The 20,822-nt window shown below is 38.0% G+C and overlaps 1 protein-coding gene across 1 annotated transcript in view; it reads left to right on the forward strand.

The window, feature by feature from the left end:
- The window catches only part of Tsf1 (Transferrin 1), a 28,407-nt gene extending 7,600 nt beyond the window's left edge, over nt 1-20,807 (forward strand). Inside the window, exons 3-14 of the mRNA XM_034973542.2 lie at nt 1,542-1,681; nt 5,527-5,645; nt 7,620-7,779; nt 12,379-12,536; nt 14,131-14,335; nt 15,014-15,182; nt 16,405-16,531; nt 17,006-17,190; nt 17,862-18,025; nt 19,155-19,250; nt 19,807-20,069; nt 20,664-20,807. Coding sequence (XP_034829433.1) covers nt 1,542-1,681; nt 5,527-5,645; nt 7,620-7,779; nt 12,379-12,536; nt 14,131-14,335; nt 15,014-15,182; nt 16,405-16,531; nt 17,006-17,190; nt 17,862-18,025; nt 19,155-19,250; nt 19,807-20,069; nt 20,664-20,756 — 1,879 coding nt within the window. The 3' untranslated portion in view covers nt 20,757-20,807. The remainder of the gene's footprint in view (nt 1-1,541; nt 1,682-5,526; nt 5,646-7,619; nt 7,780-12,378; nt 12,537-14,130; nt 14,336-15,013; nt 15,183-16,404; nt 16,532-17,005; nt 17,191-17,861; nt 18,026-19,154; nt 19,251-19,806; nt 20,070-20,663) is intronic.
- The last annotated feature ends 15 nt before the right edge of the window (nt 20,808-20,822 follow it).

A 20,822-nucleotide genomic window follows, 5' to 3' on the forward strand; every position in this document is an offset into this window, starting at 1 on the left:
CTTTTCTTCTGATTCGATGTAGCGTCTAACATTTTTTTTCTTTTAAGGGGAGGGGTAACCGCATACATTTTCAGGGGAGTTGTAATATGTACGAATTGTCAGTTTAAGTAACATAAAAATGCAACTCCTCAATATATCGAATTAGGTTGCCTGCACATCGGATTGAAAGAGAGGTGATGCAAAATTATGTAGGTTAGGTAGTTAAGCAATACGATTAAGACAATAGTATGTAAGATTTCTTTATTAGTATTGTTAGTCCATAAGCGAGAGTAGATCATAAGCCGGCTCTCAATAAACATCTTTCACCGTTGCCGCATTTAATTATTACCATACGGCCACAACATATCTCAAGGAGGAGAGAAGACCTCTCAGAATGAGAAGGGTTTAGGCCATAGACCGCTACACTGGCCAAGTGCGGATTGCCAGACGTCACACACCTTTGAGAACATTATGGAAAACTCGCAGGCATGCAGCTTTCCTCACAATATTTTCCTTCACCGTTAAAGCAAGTGATATTTAATTGCTAACGCACTAATTCCAAAAAGTTAGAGGTGTGTGCCCGGAATTGAATCTTGAACCACCCCGAGACGTCTTAACCACTAGGCTATCACCGCTTTTATTTAATCTAACAGAACTCGAAAGTTCGATGAACTAGACACTGCCAATTCAAATATCCTTGAGGAGCCACAGCCCACAACAATAAATTCAATTGTCAATTCAGTCGAACAGCCTCGATAAATGCCGAATCTATTTTAAGATGTTGTTTGAAGTCCTTTGAGCTTGAGTTTGGGTATTTTGCAAGTCGAGATAGCCCAATTGTAATTTTGCGAACAATTTGGCTGCGAAATGTTTTTCCTGTAGGTCTGTAATAGTCATATTAAGTTGGTAAAGTACAGGTAAGTGTTGTAGAGCGTATGTCCCACACTAAAAGTTTTTCTCGTTATAGAGACCTTGGGCCACTTTAAAACCACCAAGATGCTCTAGATGCACCAAGATGCTAATGTGGATGATTGAGGTACACATGGATGAGAGTAAATCTTCTGGATTTCCAGTATTTCCTCCTTCTTTATGATGTTCTATATGAAAAGCTAAAGAGACATTTTAACATGAAATTAGCACTTTGTTCGAACCGAGCACCAAGCAGTACTTATCAGTGTGTTAATGTCCCACAACTGCCCATAAGTCTCTCTCTTAGGAGACAGACCTCTGGCCAGTTTCAATCCACCAAAATTCTGTAGCTCATTGATGATATCTTCCGAGAAATTCTCATTTTTCCACCTTATTCACGATGAAAAGCTAAAAAGACATTTTAAATATGAAATGAGCACCTTATTCGAGCAGAAAACGCTTCTGCGTCCAAATCCAAGCGGGTAAGTAGATAATGAAGTTCCAGGCAAGTACAGAAGTACCTACTTCGAATTATTGGTTCGATCCGAAACCCTTTGATAGAAACTTGTATACAACTTTCAGCTTAAATTCTAAGACGAGGGAATAACTAGTTAAGTGCAAACTGCAAAGTAATTTTGTTAAACTTCTTATAGGGTGGAATGCCTTATGTTCGTGCAGCAGCGACAGGCAGACCTGGTGCCGGTGGACCCTGAGGACATGTACGTTGCATCCAAGATTCCCAATCAGGACTTCGTGGTTTTCCAGGAGTACAGGACTGATGAGGAGCCCGATGGTTAGTGATGGATCTTTTAATTTTCTTGATGGGGGACTGAAGAGTGTGCTAATTTGTTAACGGAAGGTTGTGTCTAATACTTAGGTATATTTTAATTGTTCCTTTATAATCTGTTTGTGAAGGGGGTCGATTTTTTTTTAAACCTGGCCTGTTGAAGGAGAAATCAGCTCAAAGATACATTTTCTAATTCAAATTCCTTCGAGCTAAACTGGAATGCCATCCGACAATATTCACAGGTCATGTTCATAATTCTGCTAAGTCGGGATATCGTAAGAAGTAAGAAGATTCCGTTCTTATCTTTATTCTTTCTTCAATGCTCACCGGGCTCTGTTCCCTCTTTTGTCATGAAATATCATGATAGGTGCTTACATCCTTACCTTTTCTATATTTCGCCATGAGACTTGCAATGACATCTATAAACTTCGGATACACTACATTATTAGAGGATAAATAGTCAGAAAACTATTCCAGAGTAACCGCAGCAAGTTTCATAACTTACCCAAACAAGCTCGAAACTTAGATAGGTGAATTCATATGCACGGGAGTATTAAATAAGATATATACCTAGTGAATGGATATAACATGCGGTGAGACGGGGAAACTTGGTGGAACTTGTTTGACTAATAGATTGGAATTAATTTAATCGACTGAGTCTGTGTGATAATACGTGATCTGATTTAATTAGATCGAAAGCCCGAGCGTATGAGTATTTACCGCAAATGGTTGGATTAAGAATCTTCAAAGTCTTACTGTTATTAGGTACTAAGGAATGCATGTTTTTTTTTTAAGAATATTAGCCATATTAAATGACTAATATTCCCCTTTCCTCTCCAACTAAGCGTCAGGCTCGTGCTAGGAGTAGGTACCACAATAGTGCAACGGGCGGGTTTTGAACCGTCGACCTTTCGGTTTTCAGTCCACTCCTTTACCGATTGAGCTATTGAGGCTCTTTCATTAAGAGATATTTAAATTAGAGGAACTGTCCTAAAACATCATCTGCGTGGGTTTATATTTACTTCCAATCCCGGGATAAAAAGTCTTAAGGATGCTTGTTATCTCTGTGCTAAATTTAGAACAATCACGCAGTGTATCAATTATAGCATGACTAGGTGATGCCCGCGACTTCGTCCGCGTGGAATTAGGTTTTTAAAAAATCCGGGGGAACCCTTTGATTTTCCGGGATAAAAAGTAGCCTATGTCACTCTCCAGGTCTTTATCTATACGCATGCAAAAAATCACGTCAATCCGTTGCACCGTTAAGACGTGATTGACGGACAAACCAACAAACAAACACACTTTCGCATTTATATTAAGAGTACAGTTAATTAAACTTTACGTGGTGACGGTTATCAAAGGTCGAGACAACACTACGACAACTTTCAACGCTACTTTCAGGTTACGTAACTTTAATTGGAGAAAGTTGATGTCATAGCTTTTTTCTGATCGAGCGAGTTCGTGCTTATCGGTCAATACACTTTTTATCTGCCATTCGGACGAGTGCATTTCTAGGGTTCCATAGTCCAATACCCGCAGTGTGTCGACGGGACCCTATAACTAAGTCTCCGCTGTCCGTCCATCCGACTGTCAGCGGGCCGTATCTCATGAACCGTAAATATCTACACTTACTATCGCGGCTATAAACAAGAAATAACAAAATGACCGCCATGCAAATTAAAAAAAATTAAAAAGCTCAGTTTACGATGGTACGGAACTCTTCATGTCCGAGTTCGACTCGCACTTGTCCTGTTTAATAAATTTATTCACAGAATATTTTAATTTCATATACAATCCAAATCTTTTAGTCGTGTTTTGACGAGACCTCTTGATATTGGTTAAAAACCGACTAGCCTATGTCCGTCACCGGGATGCAAGCTATCTCTGTATACAAGTTTGGTCAAAAATCAAAATCGTTTTAAATGGGCCGTGAAAAGGTAATACAGACAGAAACGCGTTTATAATATCTGTTGGTATGATTTATGATAGATTATGAGATCCAATGTTAACTACAATGAGTACCTATAGTACGCGACAGGTCGAGATGGCGATCGGGGTATGCGCCCGGGAGAATCGAGGTATATGGTATCGGTGGGGCGACACCCCGCACACCCGCGCTATCTCGCATCGGGGCTGTGCGGGGCATCCCCTCCCCGATTACCACCTCGACCTCTCGCATACAATACCTATTATTCATGCGAGTACAAATTTCATAACAGCTGGTCTGAAAGTGCCGTCGTTTTCACAAAGTATCCTTTACCATGGTTTGAAATTAATTTAGTTTAATCAAATTAGTTTAGCATTGTGTTTTGTAGTAGTGTTTATTTGTTAATGAAAATACAAATAAACCTGGAAATAAAGGTGCGCTTACACGGGCAATTGAAATTACTCAATTCTAGGCAATTTAGTCAATTATGACGTCACGACAACATGAAGCAAATTACTGCAATTCCTACCTGAAAACAGCAAAGTTGCTCCATAGCGCCACATCGTATCGAGAGACATAAAGTAACATGGAGCAATAAAGAACAAGTAGGCATTTAGACAATACATTCTGCCGTACTCAGAGTCGCTAATCGTTACTTAAGATTGAGTTAAAACGAGACAGATTTATGTGAGAGATATAGCTCTGTCTCGTTTTAACTAAACTTAAGTAACGATTAAGCGACTCTGAGTACGGCAGTAAGATACACCTGGATGAGGAAGGTGGAGGACCGTGTTTGGTGGCGCGCTCTTGGAAAGGCCTATGTCCAGCTGTGGACGCAAACAGGCTGATGGATTGGATTGGATTGATACACGAGCAAATTCATTCAATAAAAGTCGTTGGCAAATGGACGAGGTTTTACTGGCGTGGCTTATCACGAGTTTAGAACGGAAAAAAGATAAGAGGATGGTATATTATATGAAGCAACTACCTGATGCCCGCGACTTCGTTCACGTGGAATTAGGTTTTAAATCCCATGGGAACTCTTTTATTTTCCGGGATAAAAAGTAGCCTATGTCACTCTCCAGGTCTTTATCTATACCCATGCAAAAAATGACGTAAATCCATTGCACCGTTGCGACGTGATTGAAGGACAAACCAACAAATCAATAAACCAACAAACAAACACACTTTCGCATTTCTTTATAATAAGGGTACTTATTAGAAACAATATTGCCGAAACAACTGCTGCATGTTATTGAAATTGATCCACTGATTGATTCAGATTGATCCATATGTGTTGCCGAGCAATAATTGCTTAAAACATTGCCCATGTAAGTGAACTTTTACAGAAAATAGCTACATCTGAGAGAACAATTTGTAGCTATAATCCGGGAAATAGGAAAAAGGATAAATCAAGCTTATCGTCGAAATATAACTGACATTAATGGAGGTTGCGACGGGAAACTACCAGGAAGCTAACGTAGTTGTATCTATGAATAACACAATTTCTCCTATTTTACGACCCCTTTAGCTTTGATTCCGCAAGGGGTCAGTCTAGCTCAAGTCTGTCAGTATCCCTGTGCGCGTGAGCGTGGTTTTAATAGTAAGGTCGATTCCCGGCTAGGGCAATTTGGAAATTTATTAATTCTAAATTGTCTCTGGTCTGGTCTAGTAACTTCGGCCATCTTTATCACTCTAACAGCAAATACGTATCCCCACTATAAGTCCCGCAAATTGCTAATGCGCGTGGCCGCCATTTTGTGACGTCAGCACTAGACTGAAGTTTCGAGCTGATGGTATTATTTCTATCTCGGCTGACGTCAAAATGACGTCATTTCGATGTTAATGAGACATGGTTCCAGCGCAATAGCAATTTGCGGGACTTATATCTATTGCAAAATTATAACGAATATTTTATTTTCAGCGGAGTTTCGTTACGAAGCGGTGATAGTTATCCACAAGGACCTCCCCATCAACAACCTGGACCAGCTCAAGGGCTTGAAGTCTTGTCACACCGGCGTCAACAGAAATGTTGGTTACAAAGTGAGTAGGTACTTACATTAGGTGTTCGTAGTATCTGAAACTTTTCAATAGCGAACCTACACTGCAGAAAAACTGACATTTTTAGCGTAGGTATAACTCCAACCTCTGGGTCCGGCAGAAACTTTAGATTTTGCGCCAACTCTCAATAACGCACCTATGGGGTAGATCACGCGTTTTAGAGAAAAAAGTCAACCTGAGCGAAGACGGAGCGGGTTGTTAATACCTACCTATCTAAATCAGTACCTTTTCCTTCGTTGGCTTGGACCCTATACATATTAATCTATGCTTGGACCCCAGCTAGAAAAGATGGAAAAGAATCGAAAAGCAATTTTACAAAAATATGCTTTAAGTACCTATTAAAATTTTGACCGAACATTCAAGTAGGTAAATGTTTCAACTTCTTGTATAATATACGTCATTTTTAAATAGAGATCTTACTTTTCTTCACTTTTGATTTGTATCTTGCCCTGGTTTATTGAAGATTTTACTTTGGACTACGCATTTGGTTTTTCAAATAAATACCTGTGGTATAAGTCCCACAAATTGCTAATGCGCGTGGCCGCCGTTTTAGTGACGTCAGCACTCGATGACTAGACTGAAGTTTCGAGCTGATGGTATATTTTTATTTCGGCTGACGTCAAAATGACGTCATTTCGATGTTAATGAGACATGGTTCCAGTCCAGTGCAATAGCAATTTGCGGGACTTATTCACTTGATATTATTTCAAGCAAACTTCAAATCTCTACGCGGACAAAAACAGGCGAAAAATTTAAAAAAACCCTTTTATCTCTATTCCAAAATGTCGATATACTTCGTTGATGTATCCTGATATAAGTTAGACAATGAAGGTCGAAACTTTACCACAAATTATACGAACACTCGCCCGAATATCGAATTTCTCTATATTTTCGTCGCTTTGGCCCGAACCCAACCTTTTGCCTAAAACTATTTCAATTACAACTTGAACCCCTATTTTCCCCGCAAACTTCTATTTTATTTAGGTACACCAAATATTTGTTTCAACTAAATAGTACCTTATTAAAGTAAAGCTCGCTTGTCAATCTCTGTAACAAATTTTATCAAAATCGGTTGAACGGATGGGCCGTGAATTGCTAGCAGGCAGACAGATAGACAGGCAGACGGACAGACAGGCAGACGGACGTATCCGACAGACACAATTTCGCATTTATAATATTATAGTAGGTATAGTATATAGTATGGATAAATGGATAATTAAATTAAATTAGTAGAGCTTCAAATGAAATAAATCTTGTCTGTCGTGTTAAAATAATGTCTGTTCGGGAAATAAAAATGGCGACGATTCTGAGACACAAAAAATATAGCTTCTGAAATTTAATTTTGGCAACAAAAGAACATCTTCTGAATAATATTCCAATAAGACAGGCGATATAACATATTTTTTTATTATATTGGAATTTTATTACGGAGACAATATTTTAACGCTATACGAATTGCTACGAATTCTATGGATCGAGCGATTTGTCCTTGTTATTTCTTTGTCGCTTTGTCTTCCATAAAGAGACCCTTACACAAATAGAAGTGGGCACTTATTCCAGAAATAAATTGCTTGCAATTCTTATTAAAAAATGGGTTTTCACACCTAGAACTAATATTTTTTTAAACTTATCAGGAAAATGATTTACAACCTCAAATACAAATTAAAAAAGTCCCTGAAAAGTCTAAGAAAAAGCCTTAAAAGATGACTGATTTCAGAGACCACTTCTCTGAAGTGGTCTCTGAAATCAGTCATCTTGCAGTCATAAAATGACGCCGTAAAAATGCCAAATTGCAGAAAATACGTTTATTGCTTCCTGAAACCAATTCTGTAGCCAAAACCAAAATGGTTTAAGATTATTTCTTCATCTCACTTCATTTCTTAATTTCTTACTGCCATCTATGTGCTCTTTCTTACGTGCTGATTACTGATACAACTATGACTTGCTACACCACAGATTCCGTTGACAATGCTGATGAAGCGATCCGTCTTCCCCAAGATGACGGATAGAACAATCTCCCCGAAGGAGAACGAACTTCGTGCGTTATCCACCTTCTTCAAGAAATCCTGCATAGTTGGAAAATGGTCGCCGGATCCAAAAACTACGTCAGCTTGGAGTAAGTATTATCTAAATTTATAAAAGAAAAAGGTGACTAACTAACTGACTGACTGACTGACGGATCTATCAACGCACAGCAACCTACTGGACGGATTGGGCTAAAAGTTGGCATGCAGTTGTTTGGATGTTTGGAAATTTGGATATTTGGATGTTTGTTACTCAATCACGCAAAAACGGCTGAACGGATTGGGATGAAATTTGGAATGAAGATAGATTATACCCTGGATTAATACATAAGCTACTTTTTATCCCGGAAAATCGAAGAGTTCCCGCGGAATTTTGAAAAATGTAAATCCACGCGGACGAAGTCGCGGGCATCAGCTAGTACGACTATAAAGATAGTAATCGTTACTTCGGTGTCACGTTTTGTAAGTAATTAACCTACTTAAAAATTTAGAAAATATTAAAAGAAAAGCGTATAAAAATAAGTTTCCTTGAACGAAAATAAAATTTAAGTAGGTAGGTATTACGAAAATGGCTGCCATAATAATATTGTCTTCCAAAGTTCAAACATATAAACTTTTAAAGTTTTAACATTCCACTTTGAGAAGTTCCAAAGAGTAATAAAGACTTAGAAGTTGTACCAAGTGAAGTATAAAATTATCAAGGAAACATTCTCAATGTTCACAAAATTAGAAACTGTAGGTAATGTCAACTTTCGAGTGGATTTTTAAGTAAAGAACCTCGTCATTGGAATACCTAGGCGAGTTCTTGCTGTGCCGAAACTTTGAAAATGATCCGTTAAGACTCTGTTCTAGAGATGTACCTACCTACCTACCTAGGTACTGTTTTACAGGTAGCATGCGAAAAATCACGTTAAAGCCTTTCCATACTACTGTGCCATTTAATTAAAGTTACATTAGTAACATGTTAAAATTACTGGTACAATGGTTAATTATTAGCGCGAAATTTCACTTTCCCTAAAAAAATCACCTGTGAAATATGAGCGTGGATCTTGATTATAATTCTTAGTTAAATTAATGTAGCAAACGATTGTAAGTGCGAAAATTTAAAAATTCCATTCCGTGAAAAATTGCCTGTTACACCACTATGAAGAAAAAATTATAAGTACATCTTTTTTCTTTCGGCACAATTTCTCAGAGAAAACTTAAGCCATATAATTAAAAAGCCAAAAAAGTACGAAAACAAAGAAAAGTAATTACTGAAGAGGACAGGCAAGAACAATAAATTACAATTCCATTTTAGTTAAGTAATTGTTCAAGAAACACGATTTATTAACAAGATGTCTGAATTCATTTAAACTTCAAGTCCCGTGGCCTCTTTCGTAACTCTTTCAAACTTCAAGTTCAAGTTCCTCCAAAAGTCCAAACTATAAAAGTTACATCAGCTCTCTCAAAAGATTCAACTGAGATCTAGGAGTAACAAAAGATCTTAAATTGTGAACCAAGCAACAACTAACAAGATGGCTAAGTAACTAACTAGGTCTTCTAAACATTTTCGTGAGGGAATTCTCTAAACGGGTTGTATTAATTAGTCTTAGTTTAGTTACTTCAAGAAAAACTTTAAACTAACCTAGAATATATAAGTAGAATTTATTTTTTATTTAATAAGAACAATTTCATATACACCACTAGTTTATACTCGGGACTTTGTCCGCGTGGACTACACTTTCAAACCCCTATTTCATTCCCTTAGGGGTTGCATTTTCAAAAATCCTTTCTTAGCGGCCTACGTCATAATAGCTATCTGCATGGCAAATATCAGCCTGATCCGTCCAGTAGTTTGAACTGCGCGTTGATAGATTACACCTATAGTACAAGATAGATCGAGATGGCAATCGGGGTATGAGTCGGGCGGACTCCCCGCACACCCGCACGTCACCCGCGCTCGCCCGCACCGAGTTAGCTCGGAGGCTGTGCGGGTGTGCAGGGTGTTCCTCCCCGAGTGCCGGAAATGGCACTCGGGGAGGAAAGGAGGGGCACCTGTCGCGTACTATAATTATGTATGTCAATCTTCATATTATAATTTATTCATATTTCGGAAATGGGCAAGTAAATAATATATTTTGGTTTCTGAACTAATTATTATATTAGGTACCTACCTACTTTAGTAGAAATCGTAGATATAGCAGTGCTTTAGTTAAAAATATTTGTAGTGGACTTTTATAATACGTCATTTTTTAAAATTAATTATTGTAAGTATGTAATTTATCTTAATTACGCTTTCCAAAAACATCATAAGCGAAAGACTCAATTTACTATTAAACCATTACGGGCTTGTGCCATAAAATAACTTTTAACACAAAAACAAGACTTGCGCAAATAAACAACATCAATTATCACGAAAGACAGCACAATTGAGAATTTATTATCGTAACTTACTTTTGGCAAGTAATTGTTCAAGAAGAAACGATTTATCGTCAAAATATCTGACGTAATTCATACTTTATCGCCTCTTCAAAACCCAAAAACTTGTACTGTCTTCATAAAGTTTATATTGCAAGAGAAGTAAAACTTGAAACACGGCAGCAGGTGGTATGGCGTAATGATTGCAAATTTCTTATAAATACCATGCAGAACTAAGCAAAGCTTCGGATAAGAAAATACTCATACTCACATACGAATTGCGAAGCATAGAGTAGGAGAGAATAGGAGATTTTAGAAATATATACCTACTATGGGTAGGTAATTCAAGTTATGAACCACTTACCCGAATCAAAATCAAATTATTCCGGCCGGCTTTTGGACCTATTGAAAAGAGCCGGCAAGACACTCAGCGTTTGCTGTAAAGAAACTATCGACACTATGTCAACCACGGACTAGTGTCAACCAACATTATGTGGACATTTTTTTATTTTTTTTATTCAGATACAAGTTAGCCCTTGACTGCAATCTCACCTGGTGGTAAGTGATGATGCAGTCTAAGATGATAGCGGGCTAACCTGGAAGGGGGATGACAGTTTTTATTAAACCCATACCCCTTTGGTTTCTACACGGCATCGTACCGGAACGCTAAATCGCTTGGCGGCACGGCTTTGCCGGTAGGGTGGTAACTAGCCACGGCCGAAGCCTCCCACCAGACCAGACCAGAAATTTAGAAATTATAAAATTCTAAACCCCTACCAGGAATCGAACCCGGGACCTCCCACTATTAAGACCACAGCGCTCACCACTGCGCCAGGGAGGTCGTCACATGTTTTAATTGTTCCAAAAATATTGAAAGTTATATTATTGAAATGAAATGAAATGAAATAATTTTATTTGCTAAATATGGGTAGTTTACAAAGGTCTTAATATATTACTTATAATCTAAATAGTCCCCAAATATTAATAATAATATATCTACACCTAAAGGTAATTTGTACAATGACAAACGATACAATGTAAAGATTTTCTACAATTTGAAGTAGTTATCGAATCGAACACTACACTACTCTTGCTTGTGAAACCACTTCATTTGAATTACTGCGTGTTCCCGAAAAGAAAAATGATAAATCATGGACAATGTTTTATTGTAATAAAAGACGTTTGTTTTTAAAGATAAAGTGAAAAGTAGGTGCCTACCGTCTACTCTAACAATTAATGTTAGTTTAATTTTAATTTGTACTAAAATCTAAAATATCATTTTTCGCTCAAATAACTACCTACTGCGTATGTTTTGAATCAAAATAATATTGTGTTTAAAGCATTTTTCACGTCGACCCAATCTCGAAAGTAATAAAAATGTCTGCAGGCGACAACGAGCAATTGTTCGGCACGCCAGGATTTTAATTATCCCCACGTACACTATAACGAGATATGGCAAGGAAAGAAAATTCTCTACTTATTGTTGTAAAATAAAAAAGATTCTTGCTCATTTTACCATAATAACGCAAAAACTCTAGCTAGCTAGTACCTACTTGGCAGTTTGAAATACCTATCGACTCCAAGACACCCCAATCCATTATATCGTACCTACCGAAATTACGCTACAATTTCATTACAAGTTCTGCCGCGCTATCCTAGCTCGGATCTATCATTCATTAGGCCACGAGCTGATGCCCGCGACTTCGTCCGCGTGGAATTAGGTTTTTAAAATCCCGTGGGATCTCTTTCATTTTGATGAATAGAGAAGATGACAAAGAGACAAACGGGCGGATATTGATAAAAGATATTGGACAAAGAGTCAGTCAGACAGACAAAGAGCGAAAGATGTGGACGGACGGAGATAACGAAACTAAAAGGATTTCCATAGAGTGCGTAGTAGGTACCTATAAGTAGTATCACAAACCTTTACAAAGACTATCGTTGTCTTTGTAAAGGTTTGTGATACTACTTCTTTATTCAAGTAAAACTTCTTTAGGTGCGCAGATCATTTTATGGTTCCGTGCGTATTTAAAATGGCCACCAAACAGAACAGCTGTTTTGATAGTGACATCTGTTATCGAGCTGTTTTTAAAGTACCTACGTACCAAGTGTGTGGTATAAATTAAAGGATCTATTTTCAAACCTCATTTTCAAAAATGTAATCCCAAGCGCGGTTAGTTTTACTTCATCCGCGCATCAAAGTAACACGCGCCATTTTTTTACCATAATAGTAAGCACTTTTTTATTTATTTTTAATTTTTTACTAAATTAGTAAGTACTTTTCCTTACAGAGGCGCAATACAGTCAGCTGTGTGCAATGTGCGAGCATCCAGATAAATGCGACTATCCGGACATATACAGTGGTTACGATGGCGCTTTGCGGTGCTTGGCCCACAACGGCGGTGAGGTGGCCTTCACCAAGGTCATATTTACCCGCAAGTTCTTCGGGGTATGTACCTATTAAAACAAAATTCTATTTGTAAACATCATCATCATCCCAGCCCATCGGTACCCCATTACCCGTTCTCCTCTCGAATAAGAAGAGAAGATATTTTTTTTAGTTTATTTCAAAGTTGTTTAACGCTGGACAATGGAGCATGCTATAATAGCAATGACGCACTATACCTACTCTGGTGTGAATAAACCTAATAATATTTAGTGTTTATTTTGGAAAAGATTCTCAATGAAAATTGCGCATCCCACTTCTGATTTTTCATCCTTACCGACTTGTCAAATATTCATTGTGAAAATCACATCACATGACATTTTGAAAATATCATACATATTAGACAAGATAATATAGGTATGCAATTTTCTAGGTTGATTAATAATGTTGAAAGAATCAACTATTACTTTTATAATTTTACTGTTGTAATTTTATTTTATTATTGTATATACCTACATTTATTCTAACTCTATTCTGTTAAAATAGTTTAATTATAATTTTAAGTAATCTCTTTTGGCCTTCTGTTATACCTAGATTTAAATTTAAATAATAATTATGTATTTACGCTGTTGATTACTTTCAAATAAACAAAAATAAAAAATAAACAAAATAACCCAGTTTTACGTAGTAAGTACCAACTGAAATTATTAATCGTCTGACAGTGACTAAACAGAAAAAGCATTATTTCAACTGAAACTAAGCACACGAACATAATAAAAATTAATGGAACCAGAGTGAAATCCATTAGTTTTAGATACCTACACAAAACACACCCTAAAGATTTTAGCAATATGATGACCTTTATAAAAGCCACTTTACAGCGCCCCTTTGTGAACTCGGCCCACAAAGCCTTTAAGGGGTGCTAAGTGGCTCAAAACCCAAACAAGTGAAAAGAGAAAAATAAGAGCTTGGAGTTTAACTTTTTGCGTAATTGTTGTTAGACACATAGTCGGCTCGACACTGCGTGTCGGGCGGTAAAATAATTTCAGGGCGAACCCTTGAGAATTATACACTTAGAAGTAAGCAAACGTCGAAAATTTAATTTTGTTCCTGTTTACGCCACAAAGAAGATGGTCATCCGAGGTACTTTAGTTTAATGATCCAAAGTCGGAATCTTAAAATTTCAAAATAGGGGTCTACAAATTATGCTAAAGGTGCGACATACTTGGCAAGAAATGGCAACGAAGATGGGTTTGGGTTACAAGCCGAATGAAACTCAAAAGTTTTGTCGATCGGGTCGAACATATTAATATTAGGTAGGTAAATGTAACAATATTAAGTAGTTATATATGTACCTACATAGGTAGAGGTAGATAGATAAATCAAATCAAATTTATTTTGCAAAAATGTGGGGAAATTACAGATAGTACTAAAATAATTAGACTCGACACAATCTACTGTCGCACACAGTGTGCAAAAATCAAATCAAAAAATAGATTAGGCAGATGGGCTCGGTTATTTTTTTCAATAAAAATTGCTGAATCTAATGTGCCAACCCGACTATGTGTATAGCAACCCTAATAAGAGTTATTAGTACAAAATATTTCCAATAAGTATAGCAAAGCCCAGGATTCATATTAGAATTCTTTTTTACCAGTTGCCTGTTGGAACTACTCCTGCTAGCCAGTCAACAGAGAACCCTGACGAGTTCGCGTATCTTTGCGCAGACGGTTCTAAAGTACCGGTTACGGAGAAGGCTTGCTCGTGGGCTGCCAGACCTTGGCAAGGATTGTTGGGGCATAATGACGTATTGGCTCAACTGTCACCTCTGAGGGAGAAGATAAAGCAACTGGCCAATGCTGGTAAGTGGATAAAAGACCCTATTGTCCACATTCTCCTTTTATTATTTCCAGGATAAAACACGGCGTAGATGGAAAGACCAACTTTTTAATCAAAGAGTATTATTTAAATGTTTTTGAGAACATTATGGAGAATTCTCTGGCATGCAGGTTTCCTCACGATGTTTTTCTTCACCATTAAAACACGTGATACCTATTAAATTGCTTAAAACTCCGAAAAGTCAGAGTAGACTCCGGTAGAGGTGCGCATGCCCAGGATCAAACCTCGAATCCCACGACTGAAAGGCCGACGTCTTATCACCGCTTTAATAATGCAACATCTCAAAAAGAAGGTACCTCCAATCTACCAGTCTATCAGCTTGTTGGGACTCCGGCGAGGTGATTACGTATCTCGCGACAGGCTTGCGACAGGCGTAAATCTCGCGATCATTGCTGTCAAACGTCCGGCTAGAGAGAGACAGCAATAGCCACAAAGCAAAATAAGATGAAGAAGAAGAGAGAGAGAGCAAATGAACTGTCGGATTGCTACTGCTGTCGCGTTGCTGTCGCTACTGCAACGTTTTACGTAATCACCCCGCAGGTATCTCAGACAAAAACATCTTGGTGCATATCTGGGATACCAGATACTCCAACGCCGATTTTCCGTATCTAGCTGTCATTACATCCATTTTTTATGTTTAGGAGCTGGAGTTAAACCATTACCACTGTGGTTCACGAAAGTCCTAGGCTTATCCGACAAGATCCACCACGTAGCTGACAACATCCCCATCAAACCTGCCGACTACTTGAGCAAGGCCAACTACACCGAGGTCATCGAGAGGGGACACGGCCCGCCAGAACCAGTTGTAAGGTAAACACTGCCGAAATAGACAAAACTCATAATGGCCGGTTTATATTATACCAGTCCTCTTTCAACAGTCCAGTTTTCTTTTAACACTGGACTGAAATGCTTTAAAGATCATCATTATCGTCAAACGGTCTTCCATACACCACGGTCTTGCGTCGTCTGAATCCAGCGGTTCCCTACGACTGATCTGACATCGTCCGTCCACCTTCCAACACAGCGCTTTCCGGTGCGAAGTCGCTATTCCAGCACCTTGGAACCTCAAAGTCTATCACTTTTACGAGCTATGTGCCCTGCCCATTACCAGTTCAGCAACCCTTTAAGCTATGTCGGTTAAAGGTCGTGCGAGGTCGCCATTCCAGCACCTTGGGACCCCAACGCCTATCAGTTTTACGAGCTATGTGCCCTGCCCATTACCACTTCAGCAACCCTTTGAGCTATGACGGTTAAAGGTCATTGAGTTGCTATCACTATTTGACTATGCCTTAGGGTCTTGAATATCTCAACGCGCAACGGTTTGGGCGCGCTCTGAAATAGAGTAGAATGCCAATAATCCAGTTACTAAACAACTACTACTAGATACTTACTAATTCATCATCCTGGAATCGATATGCTATAGGTATGTTATTTATTTAGTTTACTGCTCTGCATTTAACTGGAATAATGTTTAGCGGCCATAGAACTATCGTAGTTATTATTTGCTAAAGAATAACATTTGTAATCTAAATATGTGATTTTGTGGGCGGTTCCGTAACAAATAAAATAAACTACTTACAACGAGACTAAGATTTTCCTCTTTAAATATTTTCAAGGTTTTCCGTGAATCTTTTTGCACTTGACCAAAACATCACCGAAGGTGATTTACCTATATGATCATGCAGTTTTAAATGGAAATACGCTTAGGTACTAGAAACAGAGTCCATTTATATCCACAAAGCCTAAAACGGGTATGTCACATTAAGTACTCTAATTAGTTTCTATAATAGAACAAAGGATAAACCTCCAAACAGACCAAAAATTTCACAAAAGGAGAAGGAAATTCAGAAAGATAAAGCTAAATCGGTTTTAAAAGTTATCGACTACAAGACGATTTTGTTTTCAAGGTCTTTAAATACTAGGTGATCAAAACTAAAAAAATCCAATTTTAAGTAAAAACCCTTCAACTCCAAAAACCTTCAAACTAACCTTACTAATTTTGCTAAATTATAACATTTCCATGTTTCTTTAGGTTGTGCGTAACTTCCAACGTAGAGTTAGCTAAGTGCAGGGCAATGTCAGTGTTTGCATTCAGCCGGGACATTCGACCTAAGCTAGACTGCGTCCAAGAATCATCGGAAGAGGCCTGCCTTAAATCTGTAAGTTTTATATTTACCTGATTCCGGAAAAATTACGATCTTAACATCCTTTGCTACAAGCAAGCTTAGCAACTTTTGTAGTTCTACATAAATACTGTTCACAGAATTTCGGTATAACTTCGTGTCTTTATTAGAATGTTTCATTGGCTTCTTCACGTAGGTACTTTTCTCCAATGTACTCACGTACTCACGAAATATGGTGCCATATTTCGTAGATGGGCATTATTCTAAACCTCTTAACATGAGGAGATAGGTGGTCTGTCACATGTACTGCAACTTTTTTTAAACATTTAACTCTTTGACTCCATTCATTATTAGCAGTAGACCGTCCCGAACAGGTACCTATACCGAAAATTAGGTACAGAAATTTAGGTAGCCGTTTTTCACCATATTACTGCTTATTTCAATGTTAATTTTTATTTCAATTATATTATGTAATATAATATAAAATAACGGCTCTTTAAAACCCCATAGGTCCAAGACAACGGTTCAGATTTAGCGGCTGTAGATGGTTTGAGAGTAGCATCGGCTTCCAAACAATACAACCTTCACCCAGTCTTCCATGAAGTGTATGGTTCCACGAAAACACCCAACTACGCTGTGGCAGTGGTCAAGAAAAACACTGCATTCAATAATGCCGAGGACTTGAGGGGAAAACGGTAAGCCAGTAAAACAGTAATTTCTTTTCTGTTATACCTAGATTTAAATTTAAATAATAATTATGTATTAACGCTGTTGATTACTTTCAAATAAACAAAATAAATAAAGCCTCCAAATTTTTTCAAACACCTAATGATCTCTGCTACTGGTAGGCAAGCGATGATTCAACCTAAGACAAAAACTCGTCTAGAAACTGAATAAAGTAGCATTTCCAAACAATTCATGAGCCGTTGCAAATTACAAGAACAGCAACTTTTTTAATCACTGGTCGTTCAAATTAAATAAATCCTGATGGCATGGAATTCGAATCCGCATTAAGGATCGGGACAAGGATCTTCTGTAATTCACTTATAGCGCAAACTGTATTGTGGTATAACGAAATGCAACAGAAGGGGGATCGTCAGAGTCATACATTTTATATGAAGACTTGGTCTTTCAGACGCCCACACTAGTCAGTTGTGGCTTTGGTGCACTGACACTCAAAGGTGCGTTCCGAAAGGTTGATCGTCTGCAGCTTTAGCCTTGACTACAATCCCATGCCAAAGTACATTCTGCACTCTAGAATGAAACATGCTTACATATCTAGATGTTTATTTTGCCTTAGATGCTCTTGAGCTAGAAATATCGGGGAAAAGAAATATGGGCAATAATTTGGCGGTTTTTCGTTCAGGTCCTGCCACAGCTCGTACAGCAATTTCGGCGGCTTTGCGGCGCCGCTGTATTACCTGATCAACAAACAGAAGATCTCCTCAGACCAGTGCGTGAAGAACTTCGGAGACTTCTTCTCAGGGTCGTGTTTGCCTGGAGTTGACAAGCCAGAGAACAATCCAAGAGGTGAGTGGTCATTATCGGGATAAAAAGGCTGGTAAGACCCTGCTTACAGCAAGTTTAGTTGCTTCACTGTATAATGTATTACCTCATCAACAAACAGATGATCTTCTCAGACCAGTGCGTGAAGAACTTCGGAGACTTCTTCTCAGGGTCGTGTTTGCCTGGAGTTGACAAGCCAGAGAATAATCCAAGAGGTGAGTGGTCATTATCGGGATAAAGAGGCTGGTAAGACCCTGCTTACAGCAAGTTTAGTGGCTTCGCTGTATTACCTCATCAACAAACAGAAGATCTCCTCAGACCAGTGCGTGAAGAACTTCGGAGACTTCTTCTCAGGGTCATGGTGTGCCCCGAGTTGACAAGCCAGAAATTAATCCAAGTGGATTAATTCTGCCACGGCCCTTATATCAATATGATCTTCGCAGACCGGTGCGTTAAAAACTTTGGAGATCTTGGTCTTGTCCGCCTGAAGTTGCCAAACCAGAGAACAAAATCTAACAGGTAGTTAACTATATCACCTCCTTTTTTGAAGTCGGTTTCAAATACTACTGTACCATATTGCCCAGATCTGTCTGATACTCCAAAGCTGTTCTCATTTAATAAGTTTGTCTGCCTGAAGTTGACAAGCCAAAAAATAATCTGAGAGGTAGATGTCACCTCCTTCTCTGAAGTCGGTTAAGAATACTGCTGGCCCATGTTCACATTAAAATCTCATTATTCACTTAATATGTAATCTGCACCTGTTTTGTCCTACCTAAAGTTGCCTGACATTGGCACTGATTCCGTTGTCTGTCTCTAAACTAAATTTAGAGTATCTGCATCCTTTTCTTTTTAACAATGCTAAAAAGGGACAGAATATGAACTTTACATTTAAAGACTCTAAATTTCAGGGCACGCTACAAATTTAAACAGTAGGCTCGCGACTGTATGCTAAAATCACGGGTTTACCATCTAAAAATAATATTTAAAACTGTCAAACTGCATCTGTCCTTTTCATATTACATAAGTAAGAAGAGTATGCGAATACTCCAAAATTAGGTTGTGCTCAGAATCAGTACCAATCCAAAGCTTAGTTAGTTAAGGAATACAATTTACAAAGTTGGTATAAACAACAATCCACATGTTTCTTTGACAGGTGATGACGTCTCCAAATTGAAGAAACAATGCTCAAGCGACAACAAACCATGGGTGTGTCTCCAAGAGGACAGAGCTGATGTCGCCTTCGTATTGAGTAAGCCTAAAGCCACATTTTTAACATAAGAACTTTTGGCACTTAAGTACTTTCTTATGGGTTGGTACCAAGTTCTTTTAATTTTAGGCTTGCACTCAACTCAATCATGACTGATGGGAAGTAATGATGTTGGTGCCAAATTAAACATGCTAAAATAAAACATTCTGGTTCAAATCAGAAAATGGTTTTTTAAAGTTTCGTAATTTGAAAAGAAATGGGGATCTTTCACTAGTGTTGTCTTTAAAAACAAACTATCAATTAATCTAAAATGAATGCCAGAAAAAAAATATCCAAGACTTACAAAATGTAGAGCACCGAAAAATAAGTACAGTTCTTGCAATTCGCGAAGGCGAGTGAACTTTACTTGTGGTTGGTTTACGTCGTATACGTGGGCATTGCGTAAGTGTGCATGCATGTCGGACCAATCAGACGCATCAAACGCACACATTTACTGTACTTTACTTATACCGATACGACTTAAACACAAGCATGAGCCACTCGCCTTCGGGAAATGCAAGAACTATAACAGATCTAGACTTCTTGCAATTTCTTACAGGTGCAGATTTATCAAACTTTGATGCATCACAGTACGAGCTTCTCTGCCTCAACAGAGAATCTGGTGGTCGCGACAGTCTGACCAACTTTGCAACATGCAACATAGCTCTGGCACCCACAAGGACTTGGTTATCAGCTAAGGACTTCCTGTCTGACGTATCCATAGCCCACACTCCATTGAGCTTGGCGGAACTGCTCGATGATAAAACTGACCTGTTCAATATTTACGGGGAGTTCCTCAAGAATAACAATGTTATCTTCAATGTGAGTGTTTTAAAACAATTATTTTACACTTCATGCCACCCAAAAACACATCATCCAATTATTTTATTTAGATTTAGTTCCAATTGGCAATTTTTTAAATAAATTTTTTGGGCATTTTTGAAATATTTTAACATTCAAATCTTTTTTTATATAAAAAGTTCATTAAGATCTACATGAAAATAGATCCCACTTCCACATCTAAATGTACCTATAAACGAAAAGGTGACTGGACTCACTGACTGACTGACTGATCTATATACACACAGCTCAAACTACTGGACGGATCAGGCTGAAATATGGCATGCAGATAGCTATTATGACGTAGGCATTCGCTAAGAAAGGATTTATGAAAATTCAACCACTAAGGGGGTAAAATATGGGTTTGGAATTTGTGTAGTCCACGCAGACTAAGTTGCGGGCATCAGCTAGTTTATAATATAATTTATGTAAACAAGGTTCATCACGATGCGATGGTCAACACTTTGCCAGCTCGCTACTAAGGATGGGTCTCTTCTCAGACTGAGAAGGTACTCACAATTTACTACAATATCATACAATAATGATGAACACTCACCAAATTTTTTTCTATTTCAGAATGATGCAAAGGGTTTGGCAACTACAGAGAAAATAGACTTCGAAAAATTCAAAAATATCCATGACGTCCTCAATGCTTGTGGAGTTGTTTAATTTTTTTTTTTTATTAAGCCCATGTTAACTATTTCATAGAGTTACAAGAGACTGTAAAATGAAATC

The sequence above is a fragment of the Maniola hyperantus genome, chromosome 11 (genome assembly GCF_902806685.2).
Source record: "Maniola hyperantus chromosome 11, iAphHyp1.2, whole genome shotgun sequence".
Taxonomy (NCBI): domain Eukaryota; kingdom Metazoa; phylum Arthropoda; class Insecta; order Lepidoptera; family Nymphalidae; genus Maniola; species Maniola hyperantus.